Genomic DNA, 25,664 nt, shown 5'->3' with positions numbered 1-25,664 from the left:
TGGAATGGCTGATCTATCCATATCATCTTTGACCCAACATGCATCTAGGATCTGGCATATTTGAGAGCACACTTGATTTTCACCAGGCTTCTTCTCCGCCTAGAAGAGCAGATCAAGGAGAGAAAGTTTCTGGAGTGAAACTTCTACCACTCATTAATGTGACCTTGGGGCAAATTATTCCAGCCTCTCTCAACTTCAGATTCCTCATCAGTAAAAGGGGATAATAATGGTATCTACTTGATAAATCTGTGCTGAGGATGAAGTGAAATGAGATAAAGCACATGGAAATCTTACAACAGTGTCTGGTGCATAGTGGATGTTCAGTGAGTGTTAGCAATTATTAGTAATTAGTAGAAGCTTCTTAGTGGCATCAAATACCAGCGACATAAAGAATCATAGTGGTATGAATAATTTTCTCACTAGCTATCATCTGGATTATTTTACATTCCTTCTGTTTTTTTTTTTTTTTTTTTTTTTTGTGGTACGCGGGCCTGTCACTGCTGTGGCCTCTCCCGTTGCGGAGCACAGGCTCCGGACGCGCAGGCTCAGCGGCCATGGCTCACGGGCCCAGCCGCTCCGCGGCATGTGGGATCTCCCCGGACCGGGGCACGAACCCGTGTCCCGTCCCCTGCATCGGCAGGCGGACTCTCAACCACTGCGCCACCAGGGAAGCCCCCCTTCTGTTATTTTAGACTTCAGGTTTATAGGTATCTCTGATTTATGAAAACCGAAAATTCTTACTTGCTGAATTAAACCAAAAGACCTCTTGTCCTTTTATCCATTCTTATGAGACAGGTGATAAAATAAAAAATAATCTTGTTTTTGGGGTAAGCCCACACCTAGGGTTGAATCCTGTTTATTGTGCTTGTTGCATGGAGTTCCTCAAGACACTTAACATCTCAATTTTCCCAGTCTGTAAAGTGTGCATAATAATACCTTGAAAGGATATAATTAGGATTAGAGATAAGATATGCCAAGTATTCTAATGATTACTTCTAGAGTCTTAGGTCCATTTATTCTACAGGCCTTAGTTGAACAGCTGCTAAGTCCAGGTACTGTGCCAAGCGTGAAGATATACAGACAAATAAGCATAATCTCTGCCATAAAGCATGGGCAGTGAGGGAGAGGCACAATGTGATAAGAATTATGTAAAAGGGTGGATATTGGGGAAGACTTCCTGAAAGAGGAAACACTTGTGTTGAGTCTTGAAGGAGGAAGAAGAGTTGGCTAAATGAGGAAGAAGGAAAGCATTTCCATACAAAGGAAGAACATGGGAACCATTTGAAATATAAAGGATGAATGTTACTGCCTTGCAAACATCCCTCAGTATGTTCATATCATAATTGGGAAAACAAAAAGAACTTGATAGGATCTCACTTCATCATGGACAGATCTAATTGTAGCAAGCCAAGTGTATGTTCATATCATAATTGGGAAAACAAAAAACTTGATAGGATCTCACTTCATCATGGACAGATCTAATTGTAGCAAGCCAAGTGTTTCAGTTTGGAGATTTATGGAACACTTCACTTTGAAGAAGGTGATCTTGGGAAAGTTTAAAGGTTTCTGAAGAGGAACACTTTGCTAGAGGTGGAGTCATCTCCGGGACTCTCCCACTACAGTGTAGCCACCAGGAGACTCCAGTGGGGAAGCCTGACATTTGCTTTAGTTTCACCTACAGCGTAGACCCTGGATTAGGGTAGCAAGTGAATCTCCTTTAGCTGAAACTCATCCTAAATGAGGTGATTTTCATTTTTCTTAAATTCCAGCCATCAGCAACCATCCTGAAGAGGGCTGGATTATTAGTGGGGAGCTTTTAGTCTTGCCCACGACAATATTGCCCATGAAGCTACAGCAAGGGTGTGTGTACAACAGGCGTGTGTGTGTGTGTGTGTGTGTGTGTGTGTGTGTTTTGGGAGGGTGAGGAGGTAGATTTTATAGCCCAAACTACCAACTTTCCTTAAATCACTAGAACCTTGGTCCACAGAAGCTCAAAAGCTAAAAATTATTCTATTTTATTTCTCTCTCTATTTCACTGTAGCTGTTCCCTGCCTGGAGTCCAGTTTTGGTTTGAATGGTGGAAAGAGCCTAGGGATGGGAATTTCATATCCTTTTTTTTTTTTTTTCAGAGAGAGCAGCAACTAGGGTGCATTTATTTCCTCCTGGGCCTGGCAGGCTGGGAGCAGAATACAGACAAAGGCACTGGGGCATGTGGCCTGTTATGGCCTGGAGTTCAGCTGCCTGGGTGGTAACTGAATGGGTGTGCCAGGGTGTGTAGAGACTGGAGTGATCCTCCCAGAACTGAGAGAAAGGCCCTTGGGGTATGAAAGCAACACCAACGTTGGGCTTGGCACAGATGCAAGAGAGGGGTTATGGAGTAGATGTGAGATGGGTGTGCTAGGGCAGGGTGTGTTGAAGCATGTTGGGCCCTGGCTGTTGACTGAGAATCTGGGTGCCAAGGGCTAGGAGTACAGAAAGGCCTGTGGGTCCGCAGGAGCCATGAAGATGTGACTGCAAACAGGATCAACCCTGGGGGAGACCGAAGAGTCCAAGGTGACTCCTACAGTGAGGCGATGAGGGGGCAGGTCTGGGACTCCCATTCAGGAATACATGGTCAGCTATAGCCACTCCTGGGTGTTCACCTGGATTTGTCCAGTGCCATCTTTGTCAAGAGATTTGAAGGCACGGAACATGGCATCCGGTCTGACCAGGCAGCTGATGAAGTTGTCAAAATCCATGTTCCCTCCCTCATCTGAGTAGTGTCGGATGATCATGTTGTAGAGATGCTCATTCAGGCGGAATCCTGCTGCCTCAAAGGCCCCTGGGAGTTCACTGCTGCCAATGGTCCCTGAACGGTCAATGTCAAATTGTTTGTATATGGCCTGCCACTTTTTTTTTTTTTTTTTTTTTTTGCGGTACGCGGGCCTCTCACTGCTGTGGCCTCTCCCGCTGCGGAGCACAGGCTCCAGACGCGCAGGCTCAGCGGCCATGGCTCACGGGCCCAGCCTCTCCGCGGCATGTGGGATCCTCCCGGACCGGGGCATGAACCCGTGTCCCCTGCATCAGCAGGCGGACTGTCAACCACTGCGCCCTCGGGGAAGCCCAGCCTGCCACTTTTTGATGTTCCACAAGTACGTGAATTCCTCGAAGCCCAGCTTGCCGGTCGTGTCACCACCATGCTGCGACATGTGTCAATGCCAATACCATCAGTCTTCAGATCAGGATGTCGGGTCACGACTTTGTTGAGAATGTTCATGAGTTCTGTGGCACTGACCTCCATGTCCTCTCCAGACAGCTGCGCAAAGAGCCTCCGGAACTTCCGTGCCTTCTCACTCTCATTGGCCTCGATGTTGGAGTAATGGGTGCGAGGGGGTGGGGGCTCTGGGTTGTACTGCGCAGCCGCCTCACTAAAGGCGCTAACGACCCCGCCCAGTATGCGCCCGGCAGTTCCGCAGCCGCCGCTTCCTTCTCTTCTCCCGCCGCCGCCGCCTCGGGCCCACTGACCAGGCCTCCGAGCACATTCCCTAAGGCCCCCGCCCAGGCCCCCGCCTCCCCCGCCGCCTCTTCCACCCTTCCAGACCGAGTTAACCAGGAACATGGCTGTGACTCAAGATTCTGCCTCGCTCGCGCGTCGGCCGGTCAGCTAGTCTCCATATTCTTATTTTTACTCTCTCTCTTGTTCTCTGTGGTGGCTGGTGGGTAGCATAGAATTTGCTTAGGATGAATGTGCCTGTGATGTGACTTCAGTGTACTTAGTACAGTGGGAAGCCTAGAACTAAGCAAGGCTCATGTCAGATGAGACCACCCCCACTGGCCTCGGGGGTATCTTATTAATCTTGAGGAAAGATGCAGGCTCTGTCTCCACTGCATGTAGGTGAAAAACTTGGGGATGGCAAGGCACTAGATGTATGTTTCCACCTGCTTTTACCTTCATGAATATATATGTATGGTGTGTGTGTTTTCACACTCATGCATGTGAAGCTCAATTCCACATTCTGATTGGTTGTCAAAATGTTGACCATTTGACCAAAATGTTGACTGGCTCATTTCACTTAGAAGAGAGGTGTAATTGACTAGGTTCAGCTAGGTGTAAACTGAATGTGTGCTTGCAGTGGAGCCTTGAAATCAGAATGAATAAAGGTAGAGCATATGTGGTTTGCATGCTTTCTGAGTTACCATCTGCTGCTTTACATACTTGCTAATAATCAGAGCCTTAGCTCCGGAGAAACTATAGAACTTTGGGGAAATCTGGAGAAAATAGACTGAATTAGGTAGCAAGATCCAGATGGCACCATGGGTAAAGATGCCTTTTTGGGGACTTCCCTGGTGATCCAGTGGTTAAGACTCTGCTTCCACTGAAGCGGGTGCAGGTTCAGTCCCTGGTCAGGGAACTAATACCCTGCATGCAGAGCAGTGCGGTCAAGGAAAAACCAAAAAAAAATTGCCTTTTTGAAGTTTCTAGTCCTGTAGTCGCAAAGGATATGGGTCCTATTAATAGGATGCTGAAAAGCTGGTTCATCGTTGGGGATCTCCTTCTTTCCCTAGGATGCCCAAGGATCCAGGGTGCCATATTGGCAGAAGCTGATGCAAGAGAAATGTATAGCCTGATAGGTCATAGTCCATGGAACGACCAATTTCTCTTACTCCCATTCTTAGTTTTATGAATATTGAAAAAACCCACAAAACCAGGCAGTAGATTTTCTGTTTTGTCCTTTCTTGCTCACTTGATCTTTTTGCTTTGGTGGCAGGTGTCATGAAGGTAGCAAAAAAGAATAATCCATATTTTTTATATTTGCAAGAACGCACAGAATAATTATCTGCTATTTCTTCCCTCTCCCCACCCTTTCCCCCAATGAAACCCCAAAGCACAATGGACAAGAAAGCCAACGTTGTAAATGTTCAAAGGTGGAATTACATCTTTTGGTGTCCTGGTGTATTTTGCATTATAATGCAGCCTTGACGATAACATTTCTCAGGAAAGCCTGCACAGCTGTCTCAGCATCAAGAGGCAAGGAGGGAGCGTAACTGGCAGCGTATGGGGAAAATATTGCTTGGAATGTACTTCTGGGTGCAAATTACTTTGATACTGTTCTCTGAAGTATCAGCATTGGTGCTTCATCTTTGACAAAGGAAAATGTAGATTGTCAGGCTGTAAGAAGCTGAACCACATTTGGGGTGACAAATGTATTCCTTTGGGAAGAAAGTCTTGTGTAGTGGAAAGAACAAAGGCCTTGCAGGCAGATCTGGGTTTGAGTCCTGTATTGGCCACTTATTAGCCTTTTGACCTCTGACAAATGGATTTTTCTAAGCTTTTGTTCTTTCATCCACACAATGGGTTGTTACAGTGATAACAAGATGACATACATTGTGTTGAGTTGGAACTCTGTATAGGGTAATGATTGCTAAGAAACCGTCTGGCAGGCTGAAAGGAAAGGAGGAGCTGGACTCTGTGTTATCTGGAGAGAGGCAGGGGTTGAGGCACCCAGATTTGGGTAATAAAATATATGTCTCTCATAAAATCCCAGGAAGAACAGAATTATTCACATTTTCCTCTGTTTTCTAGTTCAGTGACTCTATAGCCTTCATTTTCAGACACAGCAAGGAAAGGCCTATGGCATAGATGCCACAATTAGGAGACAGATGGATTAGCCTAGATGTTGGTGATTTGGGCTCATGACCTGGCAGTAAGCTCACTTCTCTATTTCTCCGTTTTCTAAATTTTGCACACCAGGTGTTTCAAGTGGAGGACGTTTTGCTAGTATATAACACCAAAGGTTTATGGCATCTCGAACCCTAAATGACTGTTTTCCCCACCTTTCCCTCATTCTCGTCTCTTCTCCTTTCTCTTGTAGAAATCATTATCGCCAGAGCGCAGCCATCACAGGGGCAGAGTCTGGGAAGTGCTATTACACCCTCACCTTTGCCGTCACCTTCCCGCATGCCGAGGATGTCTGCTACCTGGCCTACCACTATCCCTTCACCTACACCACCCTCATGGTAACTTCCTCTCTACAGCCTTATGGAGGCCCAACTGAAGGGGCTCTTGGAGGTTTTCCTGGAAACATTCAGGAGACCCTGTCATCCTGGTGGGGACTTCAGCCTTCCAAGGGATCCAGGGTTTGTTGTCACTAACTTGGTGGCTTTCTATTTGTCCCTTTTCCTTCCTTGGACAGAGTTCGAGGCTGAGGTCATGACCAGTGACGTTCTGGAGGCCCCAGTGGCATATAGTGCTCTTCATCTGTAGGTTGAGTGTGGGAGGTGGAGGGCAGGGGGACATTTCTTAGGGGCTCTATCTTTAAAAAGCCCTCAAATTAAGCAAGGATAAATGAGATTGGAATGAGATCATTCCATTGAAATGGGGTAAAACCATGCAGGTCAGCTGAGATGCAGATTTAAAGGACATAGACACATTGAGAGGAGTGAAGCAGAGGCTGAGGAGGTGAAGCTTGGAAAAACTCCCTGAGTTCACCTGACAGCTGCTTCCCCATTTCCAGTGGTTCCCACGGCCACGGGCTGGAGGCTGTTAGCAGGATCCAGGGCAGACAAGAAGGGTGGAACAATAAAGTATTGAATCACTGCAAATGAGGGTCACAATCTTTTTATGAGAGGAGGGTAGTGTCAACCTGTCCAAACTCAAAGTCAGCATTCCGATGTCCTATCAGACCCTGCACAGGGCTCATTTGACCAACCTGAGCAAACTGCTTAAACCATGCAGTTTCCTGTCATTTGAGAAAGTTGGCAAACCATCCCTTTTCCCCTAGCTATTTCATGAATATCCTGAGGATTAATGAGCTAAAGTATCTCTTATAAAATACTTTTACTCTCTGCATTAATGCAAAATGTTATTAGCATATTTATAATAATATGTGTATAAGCAAACAGATATATCACTTAGCCTGAAGGATGAGCATTTTCATTGCAAGTCTGTGATAGGAGTTGGAAAAGACGATAACCAAGAACATCTTTCCCCTCAGAAGGAATGTTCAAATATAAATACAATTTTTTCTGCATTGAGAAGGCGTACCTTAAACCACTTGGCTAACTGCTTCATAAAAGGACATCTGCCCTTCTCTCCATAGGTTGGTTTGTCTAAAGAGAGATTCTTTTTATTTTATTCTTTTTTTTTTTTTTTTTTTTTACTATTTCCCAGACTGCAAAAGATATACAACTAGTATTATTTGCGTACTGCACTTAGAGATCTCAAGAACTTAATCCAAGAAATGTGCATCACAACCTTTGCTGTAACAAGGCATGTTTGTTTTAAAACATGCTCAGTGCCTTTAGGGACTTACAACAGGCAAGATTCATGATCCCCTTCAACAGCTGTTCTTATTGTCTCGCCTGTGAAACCCTGCACGTGAAAAGTCTATTGGGGAAGGGGATTCCTTTTTGAATGCGTGTTTGCCTTTTCCGTCCGGGGGAATGATCCATGGTTCCAAGACACTATTCTTTACTCTTGTTAGAATATCTTTGACCTCCTGGAGAGTCTCGGTGGCAATTAGTATAAAAGTTTAGAATACAAAGGGGCTTGGGGAATTGTCTAATTCACCTTTATCATTTATAGATGGAAAAACTGAAGCCTAGAAATCTCACATTTAGCTAGTGGCCAAGCAGGGAACAGAGTACTGGCCTTTGACATCTATTCCTGTCTGAATAGAAAGTCTGAAACTCCTTCAGCCGGCCTTGACTGCATCTGGCTTCTTACTTTGAATTTCAGACTTTGAATCAACTTGTAGGCACTTAGCAAGGACCCATCAAAGCATCTTGGAATAAAAATGGGATCATGTTTGGGGAACAACACTCTTCTCACCTGAACCACATCCATAGCACCCAGAGATATAGACAAAAATCTTGGGTTGATGACTTGAACTCAACCTTTCGAGGTTATATAATCACACAACCTGATGATTATATGCACCTATAAAAGTGGGCTGCCATTGCCGTAACTACTGTATGTCATAGCTTTTGTCTTTGGGACCACTCAGTACTCTTGTCAGACTAAAGCACAAGGTCTAAAGTTTACAATCAACAAATAGTTTAGGAGCCACTGAGGTCAAGTTGGGGATAATTTCATATTGAGGGGGGACAAAAATTCAAGAAAAGAAGACCCCACCATCACTTGATCTCAGTGAGAGGAAGAGAGAGGGCTTGTTCATTGATGCTTATTGGCTTGTTACTTTGCCTACTGACTGAACCTCTTCCCACTAGGAAGAGGAGAGTTAATGAGAAAGAGAGACAGGAAAAGGGTAGCTTTTCATTTCTTCTAAATGAGCAGAACAGAATAAGAAAGACGATTTGTTCCTTGAAGTAAAAAATGTATATACTCAAATTTTAGGTTTTACATTTCCGGTAATGCATGGGCTTTGTCTTCTCCAGGTTTAAGACAATAATTGACTCTGTGACTTCTCTTAAAAAACTCTTCCTCCCATCATGAACAAAATAAGTACATTCTGTAATGCACAGTGGTCATTTTTATTTTTGGACATGTCCTAAGGAGAAACAGTTTTCTTCCAACAGATCAGTGATAAATGTGAATGATACCCCAAGGGCAGAATTAACTGGATGTTACTTGGGGGTTATGCTGAGGGGTGGAAAATATATTTCTGTGTGGAATTCACAATTGTGTAAATCACTTATAATATGGATTACACTTACTAATTATAGACATTTTTATAGCAGAGGACATGTATTTTGGAGGTTTTTCAACATGAATATAATTTTGCAACCTTAAAAGTTTTATTATTCTCTTGTAATAAGGGAATTAGTATTTGGATCTTTCAAATTGCTATCTTCCAGATGCTTGCCAGGAACTCTGTTGGATAATTGTCCAAATTATAGTATTAAAATAAAGCTGAAAGAAAGAAATACAATATTATTGTAATTATGAAGCAAGCAAAAGGAGTTCTATTTAATCATCCATCTCAAGGTATCAGTAATTGCAGTGATTGTTAAAGTGTTGTTAGCAATACTTGTTAAAGTATTTGGATTATGTTCTGGATTGCCCCTAGGTAGCCAGGAGTATTGGTTGAAAATGGCACCCCAAGAGAGTTTCTGATGGACATTTTAGAGAGTACGAAAATGGGACCTCACTGAGAACTTATAACTACATGAGTTGGCAAGAGATAAGAAAAGTGATCAGAAGTAGGATCCATGTGTTGGGAGAGCTTAAGGCTTTTGGAGGGTAGAGTAGGGTTTTCACCAGACGCATATACCCACTGTGGTAGATGCTACCAGCATGATCTTTAGAGATAAAATGGAGTGTACTGTGGGGAGAGTAAGGGAGGGGAGGGGGAGAGAGGGAGAGAAAAAGAAAGAATTGAGAATTAGAATGCCATATTCACAATCTCTTCTAAAGGGCTCACGTTTAAAATGTGTCCAGTAGGAAATATCGACTTACATGTGGTAGATCAAAGATGCAATGAGCAAGTCATAAATCAGTGTTGCCACTTAATCAATAGACAGACACCTGTCTTTGTATGGGCCAAAAGAAAGGACGGGCACCAGTAAGGGGTCCTGATGTTGAGGAGTTGAACACAAAGAGCCATTCTGGAGGAGCTGAGGTGTGTGTGGATGGTGAAGTCACTGACCACAGGAACCCCTGAATTCCAGGGTTTTGAGCACAATGTAAGAACAAGTTTTGGAGTCAGACAGGCCTGGATTTGGGTCTAAGCTCTGTATTGTCTTGCAGTGTAGTCATGGACAAGCTATTTAACTTCTTTCAGCCTCAGTTTTCACATCTGTAAAATTGGAACCATTGAAGTAGTTATTCTACAGGTTATCAAGATTACATGACTTGATACATAGCAAGTGTTAGCCAAGTGCCTACAACTAGTAAACAATATTAGGTGGTGACCATTAGAACGTTTATTCTCTCTTTTTTTTAAATTAATTTATTTTTATTAATTAATTTATTCTTTTGGCTGCATTGGGTCTTTGCTGCTGCGCACGGGCTTTCTCTAGTTGCGGCGAGCGGGAGTTACTCTTCATTGTGGTGCATGGGCTTCTCACTGCGGTAGCTTCTCTTGTTGCAGAGCATGGGCTCTAGGTGTGCGGGCTTCAGTAGTTGTGGCTCGCAGGCTCTAGAGAGCAAGCTCAGTAGTTGTAGTGCACAGGCTTAGTTGCTCTGCGACATGTGGGATCTTCGTGGACCAGGGATCAAACCCATGTCACCTGCACTGGCAGGTGGATTATTAACCACTGCACAACCAGCGAAGTCCCTATTATTCTCTTTTTTATGATGATGTGTGATTATTTTCTCTGTTGGACAGATTGGAAGATACCTATTCACAATACATAATAAAATTAAAATTATGTAAAAAAAAATATCCCAATAAAGGACCAAAAGAAATAAATACAAAATCTACTGATGGTTTTCTTAGGGTGGTTGATTATAATTATTTTTTCTTTGTTCTCTTTTCCAAATCATCAGCAATATAACTTGGTTTATTTTTAGTGGAAAAAGGGTATTAAAGTCACTAATCAGCAAATCTGTGAATACACATCTAGAGACTAATCACTTCTCTCAGTCTCAAAGTCAATCTATGTAACTTAGGGAGAATGGTATTGGCAGACTGGGGCAGTTTGAGAAAGCTCATTAGAACCTGCTTACAGGATGTTCTCTTGCTTTTTATTTAACTTAAAGGTGTCATTTGTTCTCTTGTGATGAGAAGCCTTCGATTCTCTGATGAGTGTGTTTAAGTGACAGTGGAGAACTAGGCAGTACGCAAATAAAATAGGCCATCTCCTTAGGGGTGAGCTTTCTTCTGAATTAGTGGGGACAGGGAGTGTAGCAGTTTAGGGGATAACAATGAGAAACAAAACGATTTTTGAGTGTATAGTGCTTCTTACTTTATCAGTAGCCACCAGCAGGGTAACCTGCTGAGGTCAAGTGAAGCCTTTTATGGAAGTTTTAAGGGAGTAGCTGATAAAGCAGAGGGGGCAGAAGACTCCTGCCGAGAGGCACCCGTGAGGCTGCGGGCTGAGTTATCAGCCGGATGTCTTTCATGGGTAGGTAGGATTTTCTTTTAAGACAGCCTGTCTGGGGGTTTCCATAATTGCCTTGAACTCATTCCCATTTTTATAAAGAAACCCACCCCTGTGGCTTCGCAGGGCTGTTATTACGGTTGGTTGTTGGCACACACATTCAGAAGCCCTGCTTCTCTCATCAGTGATCCCAACAATATCCAATTAGACACGGCCTTGCTGGACCTGAGATGGGGGCGTTCACCTAAAAATCATCTTCAGGAGAACACTACAAAGCCATTTTCGCAAAAGGCAAACCAACGGAAGTTTATAATTGGTTTACTTCTGGAAGTTGTCTGTGTGACTGGAGCTAGAATAATGCACTAAGCACAGAGGTGTCATGTATTCGGTGGCAGGTGGAATGGTCAAAGGGACAGAGATTTCATTGAGGGGCACAGGGAGATGGCTGCATGAACAAATTACAGAAAATGGGCTTAAGCTAAAAGATATTAGGCATTTGTTGAATTGTAATATTTATAGTAATCATGAAAAGTGTCATAATAAGAAATTAATAAAGAGCTCATAGGAGAAGAAAACTTTCAAACTTTGCTTCCTCCAGCATTGCCCGTTAACGTGACAGTGTTTTAAAGCAGTGGTCCCCAACCTTTTTGGCGCCAGGGACCAGTTTCGTGGGAAACAATTTTTCAATGGGCTGGGGGCGTGGGGATGGTTTCGGGATGATTCAAGCGCATTACATTTATTGTGCACTTTATTTCTATTATTATTACATTGTAATATATAATGAAATAATTATACAGCTCACCACAATGCTGACAGGAGGAGGAGCTCAGGCTGTAATGCAAGCGATGGGGAGCTGTTTTAATACAGATGGAAGCTTTGCTGGCTCGCCCTGCCGCTCACCTCCTGCTGTGTGGCCCGGTTCCTACCAGGCCACAGACCGGTAGCGGTCCATGGCCCTGGGGTTGGGGACCCTTGTTTTAAAGGATAATGTACGTGGGCAAAAGATGGTTTTTCTTTCTTTTTTTTTTTTTACTTTTTTCTTTTGTATCTAATTGTGTTGGATGACTTCTACAGACAAAACTGCTTCCAAGCCTCCTCCCCTTATCTGATTTATAGAATGTAGATTTTATTTTTTTTCAAGATTTGGCAAGAAGAGCTACGGCCTGTTTGTAACTTCTGTGACATCACAGAATGATGGCCAGTACTTTTCTGGAGAAGCGTCTCTATCTCTCCCCCATCTCCCCCACATCTTGTAGCCATAATAAAATGTGAAACAACTAGCTTTGATGGCAAGAACAAAACAAACAAAACAAAGCAAAACCCCTCCATTCAGCAGACAGTGTTTCCCAAAGCGTATTCTGCAACACTCCACGATCGATCCTGAGATCTTTAGAGAAAGAGGGTTGAAGAGTCACGTAAATTCTTGAAACACTGTTTGCTCGTTTTTCTTCTAAGAGTTCAAAATGTGTATTGGCATGTTAAAGAATCTGAACAATTCTGCAGCCATGAAAATGTTTTCATTTTCTTTAATTCACCATATTCCAGGTGCCTTGGCTATGAATCTCCACCCCTCTATACCTCAGCACTTAATAACATCCTGAAGATTACATTTTGGGAAATGCTTCAGGAAAGGGTATTGATTTCCTAGTTTGGGGGCCTGGAATCTTGATAGTAATTGTGAGGCAGAGTCTACTCAGTTCAGATTTCAATAATTAATATTGGGAGCAACTTTCACCCAGAAATGTATGAAAGTGATTAAAATAATTTGTTTACGATCACAGAGTATCATTTAAATCCAGGGTGATCTTGACTCTTTATGAGGGTGCTGGAATTTCCTTTTACCAGCGTGGCTGAGACGGGCCGACTTTCTGAAGGGATCATTTTCATTCTTGTCCTGTGCCTTCTCTCCTGGGATGCCAGATGGACACTTCTTCTATTAGCGCTTTCATTACACTGATTTAATATTTATTTTCTTTTTAATATATGAATTTCTTTCATGAGCTTCTTTTAGGAGGATGTTTTTCTATTCCTTAATGGTTTTATTTTTCCTGTTTTTAAAACCATTTTAAGTCTAATTTCATTCAATTATTGTCAGAAAATGTGGCTTGTATAATATCTGCTTTTTCAAAAAATTTTAGTGAATATTTTTTATAGTCCTGCATATGATTAATTTTTGTTATAGTTCCCTGAATGTTTGAGAAAAAATAAAGGATGCTCTCTGTAAAGACAGCTTGACATATATCTATAAAAAACAATATTGTTCCAATACTCTATATCATTTTTTTTGCAATTGGTTTATTCAAGACTGAGGTACTGTTTTAAAGCCTCCCACTCTTAGTACAATTATTTCCCTTTCTGCCATTTTTGTGCTGTACATTTCAATTCTGTGTTATTTGATTCTTAAGATTTATGAGCTTTTTATGTTCATTGTGAATTGTGCCCTTTATCAAAATAAGATTTTAAATCCCATTTAATGCACTTGGTCTTGAATATGACTTTGTCGTATATCACTATTGCCAGGCCTGCTTTAATTTATGTTTGCTTAACCATTTAGTTTCAATATTTCTCTTTTAAAATATTTTAGTGGAGGCAAACAGAACAAGAAGATAATTTAGGAGTGTTTTTCATACACATCATGGGTCTTTTTTTAATTCTCTTTGAAAGTTCCTTTTATATACAATAGGCAGTGGGATTTTAAAAAAACTAATCTGAAAGTTTTTGTCATTTAATAAGGCTGTTTAACCTATTTATACTCAAGACAATTTTTGGTGTTACTTCTGTCATTTTGGTTTTGTGCTATTTTCCATGCTTCACTGCTTTTCTTTCTTTTTTTCTCTCCCCCTTCCCCCATCCCTCCCTTCTTTCCTTCCTTCCTTCTTTCTTTCCTTCCTTCCCTTTCTCTCTCTCTTTCTTTCTTTCTCTTTTATGCAACATGGAGTGACCATATTTTCTTTGATTTATTTTTCTACAGTGTTTATAATTCTACTAGTGTTTCCCTTTTAGTTCTTAAAAAAATTTTGAACCTACATTTCCTCATCAAAAATAACAGCTAATATTGAGTGTTTCCTGTATGACAGGCACTTCTCATACACAATAAACTGCTAAATTATAGCAATCATTGAATGACATAGGTAATGCCATTTTATATACATTTTAAAGATGAGAAAACTGAGTTACAGAGAGGTTAAGTACAGAGTTTCCACGACTCTTCTAGAATCCACAACCAAACTTTGAACCCAGGCAGTCTGATTCCAGAGCCTGCCCACTTAGTCATCTTGCTATTCTGCCTTTCCATTTTCAAGAATTAAATAATATTATGTTCATGTAAGTTGAAAAGTTAGAATTTTGTTTTACTTTATTCCTTACTTACACATTTCTTTTTACTTTCATTTTAGAACCAGATGATGAGATTAACATTTGATAATATGTGTTTTCTCCCTCAAAAATTATTTTTTATATTTGTATTATGTAGTAACTGTGTTTTCCAATAGTCATTTAGACAAAACTTGTTTAACTGAACTGTCCCTTGATACCATTCTTTAGTTTGATTTGGGGCAGCTGAAATTTGTCTTCAAGTTATTATTGTCAATAAAGATAAGAAGATATGTTTTCTGAGCTCTTGCCTTAACTGAGCATGTATGAGCAGAAACTCATGAGCAAAACCTTGGCTGGTTATAGGTTTACTTGATTATAATCCTGTGTACTTTCAAACTCTAAGCAGGGCCTTTGTGTTTGTGTGTATACCATTAGTTAGCCTCCTTGTCTCCTCAGGGGTGTGAGACTACCACCTCATCTCCACTGCTGGTGCATCACAACAATGTGTGGCATTCATTAGCACTTGACAAACAACCAGAAGACTGAAGTACAAAGGTTTGGTCAGATAAATGGGCCTTTGCTGAATCTCATCTTGAACCTGGGGTAGCCATGATCCTTCTAATTCCTTTTCTTAGTATTGTGTCAAATGCTGGCTCCAAGAAATACCACCAGAACAACCTGTTTCTAACACAGACCTAAGTGTATTGTGTACCTTGGTGTTTTAGATAGAATAGTGCCCACCGCCCACACCAAGATGTTCCTATTCTAATCCCTGGAACCTGTGAGGATGTTACTTTATGTGGCACAAAGGACTTTGCAGATGTGATTAAGTTAAGCCTCTTGAGATGGGGAGATTATGTTGAACTATTAGACTGGGTCCAATGTAATCACAAGGGTCCTTAGCCATGAACGAGTGAGACAAAAGAGTCAGAGTCAGAGAAGGAGATTTGACCACGGAAGCCAGGGTAGGAATGATGTGATTGCTGGCTTTGAATGTGGAGGCAGACACCATGGGATAAGGAAAGCAGCTGACCTCCAGAAGCTGGAAAAGGCAAGGAAATGAATTACCTTATAGAGCCTCCAGAAGGAGCGCAGTCCTGCCAAGACCTTGATTTTTTGCACACTAAAACCCATTTTGGACTTTTGACCTCTGGAACTGTAATACAATAAACTCGTGGTGTCTCCATCCACCAAATTTGTGGTAATTTGTTACAGAAGTGATAGGAAACTAATCTATTTGATAAGGGAGAATGTGACAGAGTCTTGATAGTGTCTCAAAGGGGGAAGGGCAAAGCTGGAGTATTTGTTAAGACTTTAAAGTTTTGTTAAGGTCAGGTATTTTAATGTAGAGGCTTGATTAGCATTGGGTAAAGATCATGATAGAATGGTTGAAGATTGGTGGACACTGTAAGGCAAGAATCTTGAGGAGAGGGGTTCAGAGGGTCTTGGATCAATTCATTGATACTTTCTATTGAAGAGTTGATGAGATGTTCCTGAAAAATAATAAATTTATGAAAAATAGATTTATTTGTAATTTCTATTTTCCTGGGCAAGAGTTTCCTAGGACATTAAACTTATGTTGATGCAGACAGGGAATAATAAATTCATATTAATCTAGGAAACAGGCTGTGTGGAGGCAGATGATTTGGGGTCTCAGTGTACGGAGGATATGATTCAGGGTCAAATTTTCAGGTATCCCTGAAGCTGTAGGAAAGGCCACAGAATCATCTGGTAATCTTTTCTTTCCTTGGAACTTTTTCGTTTTCCTTGTAAGTCAAATGTTTCAATAGCATACAAGTAGATTTTAGTCTATTCCTACCCAGATGCTAAGATTTTTACTTAACTTAGGAAATTCTTTCTCTTATTTCCCAGTGTATTGGTTTTCTATTGCTGCGGTAACAAATTATCACAAATTTGGTAGCTTAAACAATTAAAAAAATTAACTTACAGCTCTTTTGGTGAGAAGTTCAACATGGATAAAAATCACTGGGCAAAAATCAAGGTATTGGGGCTGTATTCCTTCTGGAGGATGGTGGAGGAGAATCTATTTCCTTGCCTTTTCCAGCTTTTAGAGGACACCTCATTCCTCAACTTTTTACCCCTTTACCCCCCAGCATGGCAGGCTGAGTCCTTTGCATGTAGTTCTGGTCCTTTGTGGCTGGGGAATGTTCTCTGCTTTTAAGTACTTTTGATTAGATTGGCCCCAACTGGTTAATGCAGGATAATCCCCCCACCTCAGATAGACCTCAGTCTTAAACATATCTGTGAAGTCCCTTTTGCCATGTAAGGTAACATATTGACAGGGTCTGAAGATTAGGGCATGGACATCTTTGGGGGAGCCATTTATTCTGCCTAGCACCTCTGTAGTACATCTTTTTCACATGTAAACACTTCCTCTACCTTTTGAAGGCATTACTCCATTTGTCATAAAATATATTATGAATCTTTTATAAATATTTTCATAGGAGTCATGTTTGTTTCATTTGTCTAGCAGACATGTTATTTGTTAAATAACAAGGTGGGCAGTTTTTCCTCGGCCCTCTTAATACCTATTTGAATGTGTTAATACCTATTTGATCTTTAGCTGGAAGGACTATTGTGTGCACTGGCGTTCTTGTGTTAGAGAAGGACCGCTTCCCTTTCACTGGTTACTGAAGTCACCGAGTCCCTGTTGTTAGGCAACGCAGTGTGGTTGGGAGGCAATCTCTTAACACCTTTATGACTAATTCCACTGTTTGGGTTATGGAAAGTATCTTCAGAGGTCTTAAAGATTGTTGACCAAGAACCCTATTTTCAGTGGTTACCCCATTTTGGTATCTTTCTGCATTTTAAATGAGTGTTTAAATGGGAAGGTAGGGTAGGGAAAATCAGTTGCTACCAGTTAGTGGTTCTCTTTCCTTAGCATTCTCCCTGGATCAGTTGCTTTCTATTTTCCTTCAATATGCTCCCAGCTCTCCTTATATTGCTTGATTCTAAAGTAATCTGCACTGCTGAAGCTCTGTCTCATGTTCCCGAGTGTCCTGCGTGTACTCTGTCTTCATGGTAACAGCATTCTTTACATGCAACTGTCATGGGAAGAATGTTGTCTGCCCCTGTTCTTTTGCTTTCAGTGCAACTTGAAAACAGATATTCTACTGTGCAGACATAGGCAGGCATGATGCTTCCTGTTCAGCCTCACTGAACTTCTTCCGGGGAGTAGGAAGAGCACCCTTTTAAATCACTTAATGCCCACGGTCAGGCAGATTAGGTTAACAAAAATACTTCTAGGGGCTTCCCTGGTGGCGCAGTGGTTGAGAGTCTGCCTGCCGATGCAGGGGACACAGGTTCATACCCTGGTCCGGGAAGATCCCACATGCCGCGGAGCGGCTGGGCCCGTGAGTCATGGCCGCTGAGCCTGCGCGTCCGGAGCCTGTGCTCCGCAGCGGGAGAGGCCACAACAGTGAGAGGCCCGCGTACGGCAAAAAACAAACAAACAAACAAACTTCTAAACTATAAGGAGTTAAATGAATATAAGCTTTGTTGCTGGTTTCACCTATTGTTATTATCAAAAATCTTAATATGCACTTCTGTTTCATCTCTGCTCCAGACTCACCTTGACGTTCTGGAAAAAAGCGTGAACCCCAAGCAGGTCTACTTCCGTCAGGAGGTTCTCTGCCAGACACTAGGAGGGAATTCATGTCCATTGGTGACCATCACTGCCATGCCCGAGTCTAACAGCACTGACCACCTGGAGCAGCTCCGTGAGTAAACGGCAGACCCTCTTCTTTGAAGATTTGGTGGTGAGGGTGGGGGTCCTCAGAGTCTTGGAAGCACTCTGTCCCTTGGAGATCAGAAGCTCTATAAAGCATTGGGGACTGGTCTACCTTTATAGAAACCCAACTCTTCTTGATATGACAAAAGGGTAAATATTCATGTTGCTCTGTTATCAAAGGGAGAAAACAATAAATTGCAAATTGTCAGAAAGATGAAATGACTTGTTGGAATTGAGAGCAGTTTACAAGTGACAGTCACTTCTGCTAAAACAGAACCAGGACTGGAAAATGAATCACATTTTGCAACTTCTAATCCAGGGACTTTTCTCACCATGCTCACTCCCGTTATACTACACTCACGGTCAGTCAAGGTTAGGAAAGGAAGGAAGTTGAGGGTTGGAGGACTGGCTGAAGAATTCCCTTGATGACCTGGATTACAGTTTGGATCAGAAGAGCTGACAGTGTGGAGGAGGCTCTAGCCAAGAACTGTAAAACCAAACCAAAACACACAGGCATACACACACACACAGACACACTCTCACAGACACACAAATGCCCATTTAATATTAGAGTCCTGAGCACAAATGTGATTTGCTTGTAACCAACCAGCTTTTTCTTTTTTTAAAACATCTTTATTGGAGTAAAATTACTTTACAATGTTGTGTTAGTTTCTGCTGTATAACAAAGTGAATCAGCTATATGTATACATATATCCCCATATCCCCTCCCTCTTGCGTCTCCCTCCCACACTCCCTATCCCACCCCTCTAGGTGGTCATAAAGCACCGAGCTGCTCTCCCTGTGCTATGCAGCTGCTTCCCACTAGCTATCTGTTTTACATTTCATAGTGTATATATGACAGTGCTACTCTCTCACTTCGTCCCAGCTTACCCTTCTCCCTCCCCGTGTCCTCAAGTCCATTCTCTACGTCTGTGTCTTTATTCCTGTCCTGCCCCTAGGTTCATCAGAACCAGGTGGGGTTTTTTTGTTTTTTTTATTGCAGATATATGTGTTAGCATACGGTACTTGTTTTTCTCTTTCTGGCTTACTTCACTCTGTATGACAGACTCTCAGTCCATCCACCTCACTACAGATAGTTCAATTTTGTTTCTTTGTATGGATGAGTAATATTCCATTGTATATATGTACCACATCTTCTTTATCCATTCATATGTTGATGGACACTTAGGTTGCTTCCATATCCTGGATATTGTAAATAGTGCTGCAATGAACATTGTGGAACATGTCTCTTTTTGAATTATGGTATTCTCAGAGTATATGCCCAGTAGTGGGATTGCTGGATCATATGGTAGTTCTATTTTTAGTTTTTTAAGGAACCTCCATACTGTTCTCCATAGTGGCTATATCAATTTACATTCCTACCAACAGTGCAAGAGGGTTCCCTTTTCTCCACACCCTCTCCAGCAATTATTGTTTGTAGATTTTTTGATGATGACCATTCTGACCGGTGTGAGGTGATACCTCATTGTAGTTTTGATTTGCATTTCTCTAATGATTAGTGATGTTGAGCATCCTTTCATGTGTTTGTTGGCAATCTGTATATCTTCTTTGGAGAAATGTCTATTTAGGTCTTCTGCCCACTTTTGGATTGTCTTGTTTGCTTTTTGATATTGAGCTGCATGAGCTGCTTCTATATTTTGGAGATTAATCCTTTGTCAGTTGCTTCGTTTGCAAATATTATCTCCCATTCTGAAGGTTGTCTTTTGGTCTTGTTTATGGTTTCCTTTGCTGTGCAAAAACTTTTAAGTTTCATTAGGTCCCATTTGTTTATTTTTGTCTTTATTTCAATTTCTCTAGGAGGTGGGTCAAAAAGGATCTTGCTGTGATTTATGTCACACAGTGTTCTACCTATGTTCTCCGCTAAGAGTTTGATAGTGTCTGGCCTTACATTTAGGTCTTTAATCCATTTTGACTTTATTTTTGTATCCGTGTCAGGGAGTGTTCTAATTTCATTCTTTTACATGTAGCTGTACCGTTTTCCCAACACCAGTTATTGAAGAGGCTGTCTTTTGTCCATTGTATATTCTTGCCTCCTTTATCAAAGATAAGGTGACCATATGTGTGTAGGTTTATCTCTGGGCTTTCTGTCCTGTTCCATTGATCTATATTTCTGTTTTTGTGCCAGTACCATACTGTCTTGATACCTGTAGCTTTGTAGTATAGTCTGAAGTCAGGGAACCTGATTCCACCAGCTCCGTTTTTCTTTCTCAAGATTGCTTTGGCTATTCAGAGTCTTTTATGTTCCCATACAAATTGTGAAATTTTTTGTTCTAGTTCTGTGAAAAATGCCATTGATAATTTGATAGGGATTGCATTGAATCTGTAGATTGATTTGTGTAGTATAGTCATTTTCACAATGTTGATTCTTCCAATCCAAGAACATGGTATATCTCTCCATCTGTTTGTATCATCTTTAATTTCTTTCATCAGTGTCTTGTAGTTTTCTGCATGCAGGTCTTTTGTCTCCTTAGGTAGGTTTATTCCTAGATATTTTATTCTTTTTGTTGGAATGGTAAATGGGGGTGTTTCCTTAATTTCTCTGTCAGATTTTTCATCATTAGTGTATAGGGATTCGAGAGATTTCTGTGCATTTATTTTGTATCCTGCTACTTTACCAAATTCATTGATTAGCTCTAGTAGTTTTCTGGTAACATCTTTAGGATTCTCTATGTATAGTACCATGTCATCTGCAAACAGTGACAATTTAACTTCTTTCACGATTTGGATTCCTTTTTTTTCTTTTTCTTCTCTGATTGCTGTGGCTATAACTTCCAAAACTAGTTGAATAATAGAAGTGAGAATGGGCAACCTAGTTCCTGATTTTATAGTAAATGGTTTCAGTTTTTCACAATTGAGAACAATGTTGGCTGTGGGTTTGTCATATATGGCCTGTATTATGTTGAGGTAGGTTCCCTCTATGCCTACTTTGTGGAGAGTTTTTATCATAAATAGGTGTTGATTTTTGTCAAAAGCTTTCTCTGCATCTATTGAGATGATCACATGGTTGTTATCCTGTAGTGTATTAATATGGTGTATCACATTGATTGATTTGCATATTGAAGAATCCTTGCATTTTGGGGATAAACCCCACTTTATCATGGTGTATGATCCTTTCAATGTGCTGTTGCATTCTATTTGCTTGTGTTTTGTTGAGGATATTTACATCTATATTCATTAATGATATTGGCCTGTAGTTTTCTTTTTTGTGACATCTTTGTCCCGTTTTGGTGTCAGGGTGATGGTGGCCTCGTAGATGAGTTCGGGGTGTTCCTCCCTCTGCTATATTTTGGAAGAGTTTGAGAAGGGTAGGTGTTAACTCTTCTCTGAATGTTTGATAGAATTTGCCTGTGAAGCCTCTGGACCTGTTCTTTTGTTCGTTGGAAAATTTTAAATCCCAGTTTCCATTTCACTGCTTGTGATTGATCTATTTATATTTTCTATTTCTTCCTGGTTCAGTGGGAAGGTTGTGCTTTTCTAAGAATTTGTCCATTTCTTCCAGGTTGTCCATTTTATTGGCATATAGTTGCTTGTAGTAATCTCTCATGATCCTTTGTATTTCTTCAGTGTCAGTTGTTACTTCTCCTTTTTCATTTCTAATTCTGTTGATTTGAGTCTTCTCCCTTTTTTTCTTGATGAGTCTGGCTAATGGTTTATCAATTTTGTTTATATTCTCAAAGAACCAGCTTTTGGATTTATGGAACTTTGCTGTTGTTTCCTTCATTTCTTTCTCATTTATTTCTGATCTGATCTTTATGATTTCTTCCCTTCTGCTAACTTTGGGGTTGTTTTGTTCTTTCTCTAATTGCTTTAGATGTAAGGTTAGATTGTTTATTTCAGATGTTTCTTGTTTCCTGAGGTAGAATTGTATTGCTATAAACTTCCCTCTTAGAACTGCTTTTGCTGCATCCCATAGGTTTTGGGTTGTCATGTTTTCATTGTCATTTGTTTCTTGGTATTTTTTGATTTCCCCTTTGATTTCTTCAATAATCACTTGGTTAATAAGTAGCATATTGTTTAGCCTCCACGTGTCTGTATTTTTTACAGATGTTTTCCTGGAATTGATATCTAGTCTTATAGTGTTGTGTTTGGAAAAGATACTTGCTATGATTTCAGTTTTCTTAAATTTACCATGGCTTGATTTATGACCCAAGATATGATCTATCCTGGAGAATGTTCCATGAGCACTTGAGAAGAATGTGTATTCTGTTGTTTTTGGATGGAATGTCCTATAAATATCAATTAAGTCCATCATGTTTAATGTATCATTTAAAGCTTGTTTTTTTCTTATTTATTTTCATTTTGGATGATCTGTCCATTGGTGAAAGTGGGTTGTTAAAGTCCCCTACTATGATTGTGTTACTGTCAATGTTCCCTTTTATGGCTGTTAGCATTTGCTTTATGTGCTGAGGTGCTCCTATGTTGGGTGCAGAAATATTTACAATTGTTATATCTTCTTCGTAGTTTGATCTCTTGATCGTTATGTGGTGTCCTTCTTTGTCTCTTGTAATAGTCTTTATTTTAAAGTCTGTTTAGTCTGATATAAGAATTGCTACTCCAGCTTTCTTTTGATTTCCATTTCCGTGGAATATCTTTTGCCATCCCCTCCCTTTCAGTGTGTACGTGTCCCTAGGTCTGAAGTGGGTCTCTTGTAGGCAGCATATATATGGGTCTTGTTTTTGTATTCATTCAACCAGTCTGTGTCTTTGGATTGGAGCATTTAATCCTTTTACATTTAAGGTAATTATCTACATGTATGTTACTATTATGATTTTCTTAATTGTTTTGGGTTTGTTATTGTAGGTCTTTTCCTTCTCTTGTGTTTCCTGCCTAGAGAAGTTCCTTTATTATTTGTTGTAAACCTGGTTTGGTGGTGCTGAATTCTCCTAACTTTTGCTTGTCTGTAAAGGTTTTAATTTCTCTGTTGAGTCTGAATGACATCCTTGCTGGGTAGGGTAATCTTGGTTGTAGATTTTTCCCTTTCATCACTTTAAATATGTCCTGCCACTCCCTTCTGGCTTGCAGAGTTACTGCTTAAAGATCAGCTGTTAACCTTATGGGGATTCCCTTGTATGTTATTTGTTGCTGTTCCCTTGCTGCTTTTAATATTTTTTCTTTGTATTTAATTTTTGATAGCTTGATGAATATGTGTCTTGACATGTTTCTTCTTGGATTTATCCTGTATGGGACTCTCTGCGCTTCTTGGACTTGATTGACTATTTCCTTTCCCATGTTAGTGAAGTTTTCAACTATAATCTCTTCAAATATTTTCTCAGACTCTTTTTGTGTTCTTTTTCTGGGACCCCTATAATTTGAATGTTGGTATTTTTTTTTTTTTTTTTTTTGGTATGCAGGCCTCTCACTGTTGTGGCCTCCCCCGTTGCGGAGCACAGGCTCCGGACGCACAGGCTCAGCGGCCATGGCCCATGGGCCCAGCCGCCCTGCGGCATGTGGGATCTTCCCAGACCGGGGCACAAACCCGTGTCCCCTGCATTGGCAAGCAGACTCCCAACCACTGTGCCACCAGGGAAGCCCAGTTGGTGTGTTTAATGTTGTCCCAGAGGTCTCCGAGACTGTCCTCAATTCTTTTCATTCTTTTTTCTTTATTCTGCTCTGCAGTGGTTATTTCCACTATTTTCTCTTCTACGTCACTTATCCGTTCCCCTGCCTCAGTTATTCTGCTATTAATTCCTTCTAGAGAATTTTTTATTTCATTTATTGTGTTGTTCATCATTGTTTATTTGCTCTTTAGTTCTTCTAGGTCCTTGTTAAACATTTCTTGTATTTTCCGCATTCTATTTCCAAGATTTTGTATCCTCTTTACTATCATTACTCTGAATTCTTTTTCAGGTAGGCTGCCTATTTCCTCTTCATTTGTTTGTTCTGGTGGGTTTTTACCTTGGTCCTTCATCTGCTGCATATTTCCTTGTCTTGTCATTTTGTTTAATTTACTGTGTTTGGGGTCTCCTTTTCGCAGGTTGCAGGGTCTTAGTTTCCATTGTTTTCTGTGTCTGACCTCAGTGGGTGAAGTTGGTTCAGTGGCTTGTGTAGGCTTCCTGGTGGAGGGGACTGATGCCTGTGTTCTGATGGGTGGGGCTGGATCTTGTTTGTCTGGTGGGCAGAGCCACATCTTGTGATGTGTTTTGGGGTGTCTGTGAACTTAGTATGATTTTAGGCTGCATCTTTGCTAATGGCTGGGCTTGTGTTCCTGTCTTGCTAGTTGAGTGTCATGGGGTGTCCAGCACTGTAATTTGCTGGCGTTTGGGTGGAGCTGGGTCTTAGCGTTGAGATGGAGATCTCTGGGAGAGCTTTCACGGATTGATATTACATGGGGCTGGGATGTCTCTGGTAGTCCAATGTACTGTACTCCGCTCTCCCACCTTAGAGGCTCAGGCCTGACATCAAACCGGAGCACCAAGACCCTGTCAGACACACGGCTCAGAAGGAAAGGGAGAAAAAAAGAAAAAAATAATAATTAAAAAAAAATAATAAAAATTAAAAAAAGGAGAGAGCAACCAAACCAATAAACAAATCCACCAGTGATAACAAGCACTAAAAACTATAGTAAGATAAACATAAAAATCAGGAACAAATCAGTCATAGACAGCAGACCCCAAGTCTGCAGTTGCTCCGAAAGTCTACCGCCTCAATTTTGGGATGATTTGTTGTCCATTCATGTCTTCCACAGATGCAGGGTATATCAAGTTGATTGTGGGGATTTAATCTGCTGCTTCTAAGGCTGCACGGAGAAATTTCCCTTTTTCTTCTTTGTTCACACAGCTCCTGGGGTTCAGCTTTGGTTTGCCCCAACCTCTGCACGTAGGTCACCCTCAGGCATCTATTCCCACCCATACAGAATGGGATTAAAACAGCGGCTGACTATGGGGCTCTGGCTCACTTATGCCAGGGTGAAGGAGGGGTATGGTATTTATACTTGTTATGTGGGGCGAGCCTGCGGCAACAAAGGCCAGCATGATGTGGCAACAGCCTGAGGCGCAGTGTGTGTTCTGCTGGGGAAGTTGTCCCTTGATCATGGGACCTTGGCAGTGGCGGGCTGCACAGGCTCCTGGGGTGGGGGTGGGGGCGTGTGGATAGTGACCTGTGCTTGCACACAGGATTCTTGGTGGCTGCAGCAGCAGTGTTAGCATTTCATGCCCGTCTCTGGGGTCCAAGCTGATAGCCACAGCTTGCGCCCACCTCTGGATCTCATTTAGGTGGTGCTCTGCCTTCTGTGGGCAGACAGGTAAGGAATCCCCTGTCCTTGCGCACCCCGAAAGAATGGTCTCTTGCCTCTTAGGCAGTTCCAGGCTTTTTCCCAGACTCCCTCCCGGCTAGCTGTGGCGCACTAGCCCCCTTCAGGCTGTGTTCACCCAGCCAACCCCAGTCCTGTCCCCAGGATCTGACCTCCGAAGACTGAGCCTCAGCTCTCAGCCCCCACCCACCCCAGCAGGTGAGCAGACAAGCCTCTCGGACTGGTGAGTGCTGGTCAGCCCCGATCCTCTATGCGGGAATCTCTCCGCTTTGCTCTCTGCACCCCTGTTGCTGCACTCTCCTCCATGGCTCCAAAGCTTCCCCCCACCGCCACCCCCTGTCTCCG

At 41.6% G+C, this 25,664-nt stretch overlaps 1 protein-coding gene and 1 pseudogene across 2 annotated transcripts in view; one reads left to right on the top strand and one right to left on the bottom strand.

Annotated features, from left to right (window-relative positions):
* Positions 1-25,664, top strand: part of AGBL1 (AGBL carboxypeptidase 1) — a gene marked incomplete at both ends in the record, with an annotated part of 599,032 nt that overhangs the window by 197,498 nt on the left and 375,870 nt on the right. The window contains 2 exons of the mRNA XM_079699372.1: positions 5,853-5,997; positions 17,885-18,038. Coding sequence (XP_079555498.1) covers positions 5,853-5,997; positions 17,885-18,038 — 299 coding nt within the window. The remainder of the gene's footprint in view (positions 1-5,852; positions 5,998-17,884; positions 18,039-25,664) is intronic.
* LOC307050678 (calpain small subunit 1-like) lies at positions 2,601-3,598 on the bottom strand (annotated as a pseudogene). Its single transcript has 2 exons — positions 3,108-3,598; positions 2,601-2,882 (listed from the first exon to the last, which is right to left on the bottom strand). The product of its transcript is annotated as a calpain small subunit 1-like (transcript).

Source organism: Hyperoodon ampullatus (assembly GCF_949752795.1).
Source record: "Hyperoodon ampullatus genome assembly, chromosome: 3".
Classification (NCBI taxonomy): Eukaryota; Metazoa; Chordata; class Mammalia; order Artiodactyla; family Ziphiidae; genus Hyperoodon; species Hyperoodon ampullatus.
Note: the sequence above shows the minus strand (reverse complement) of the source record. Positions and strands in the feature narration are given on the sequence as shown.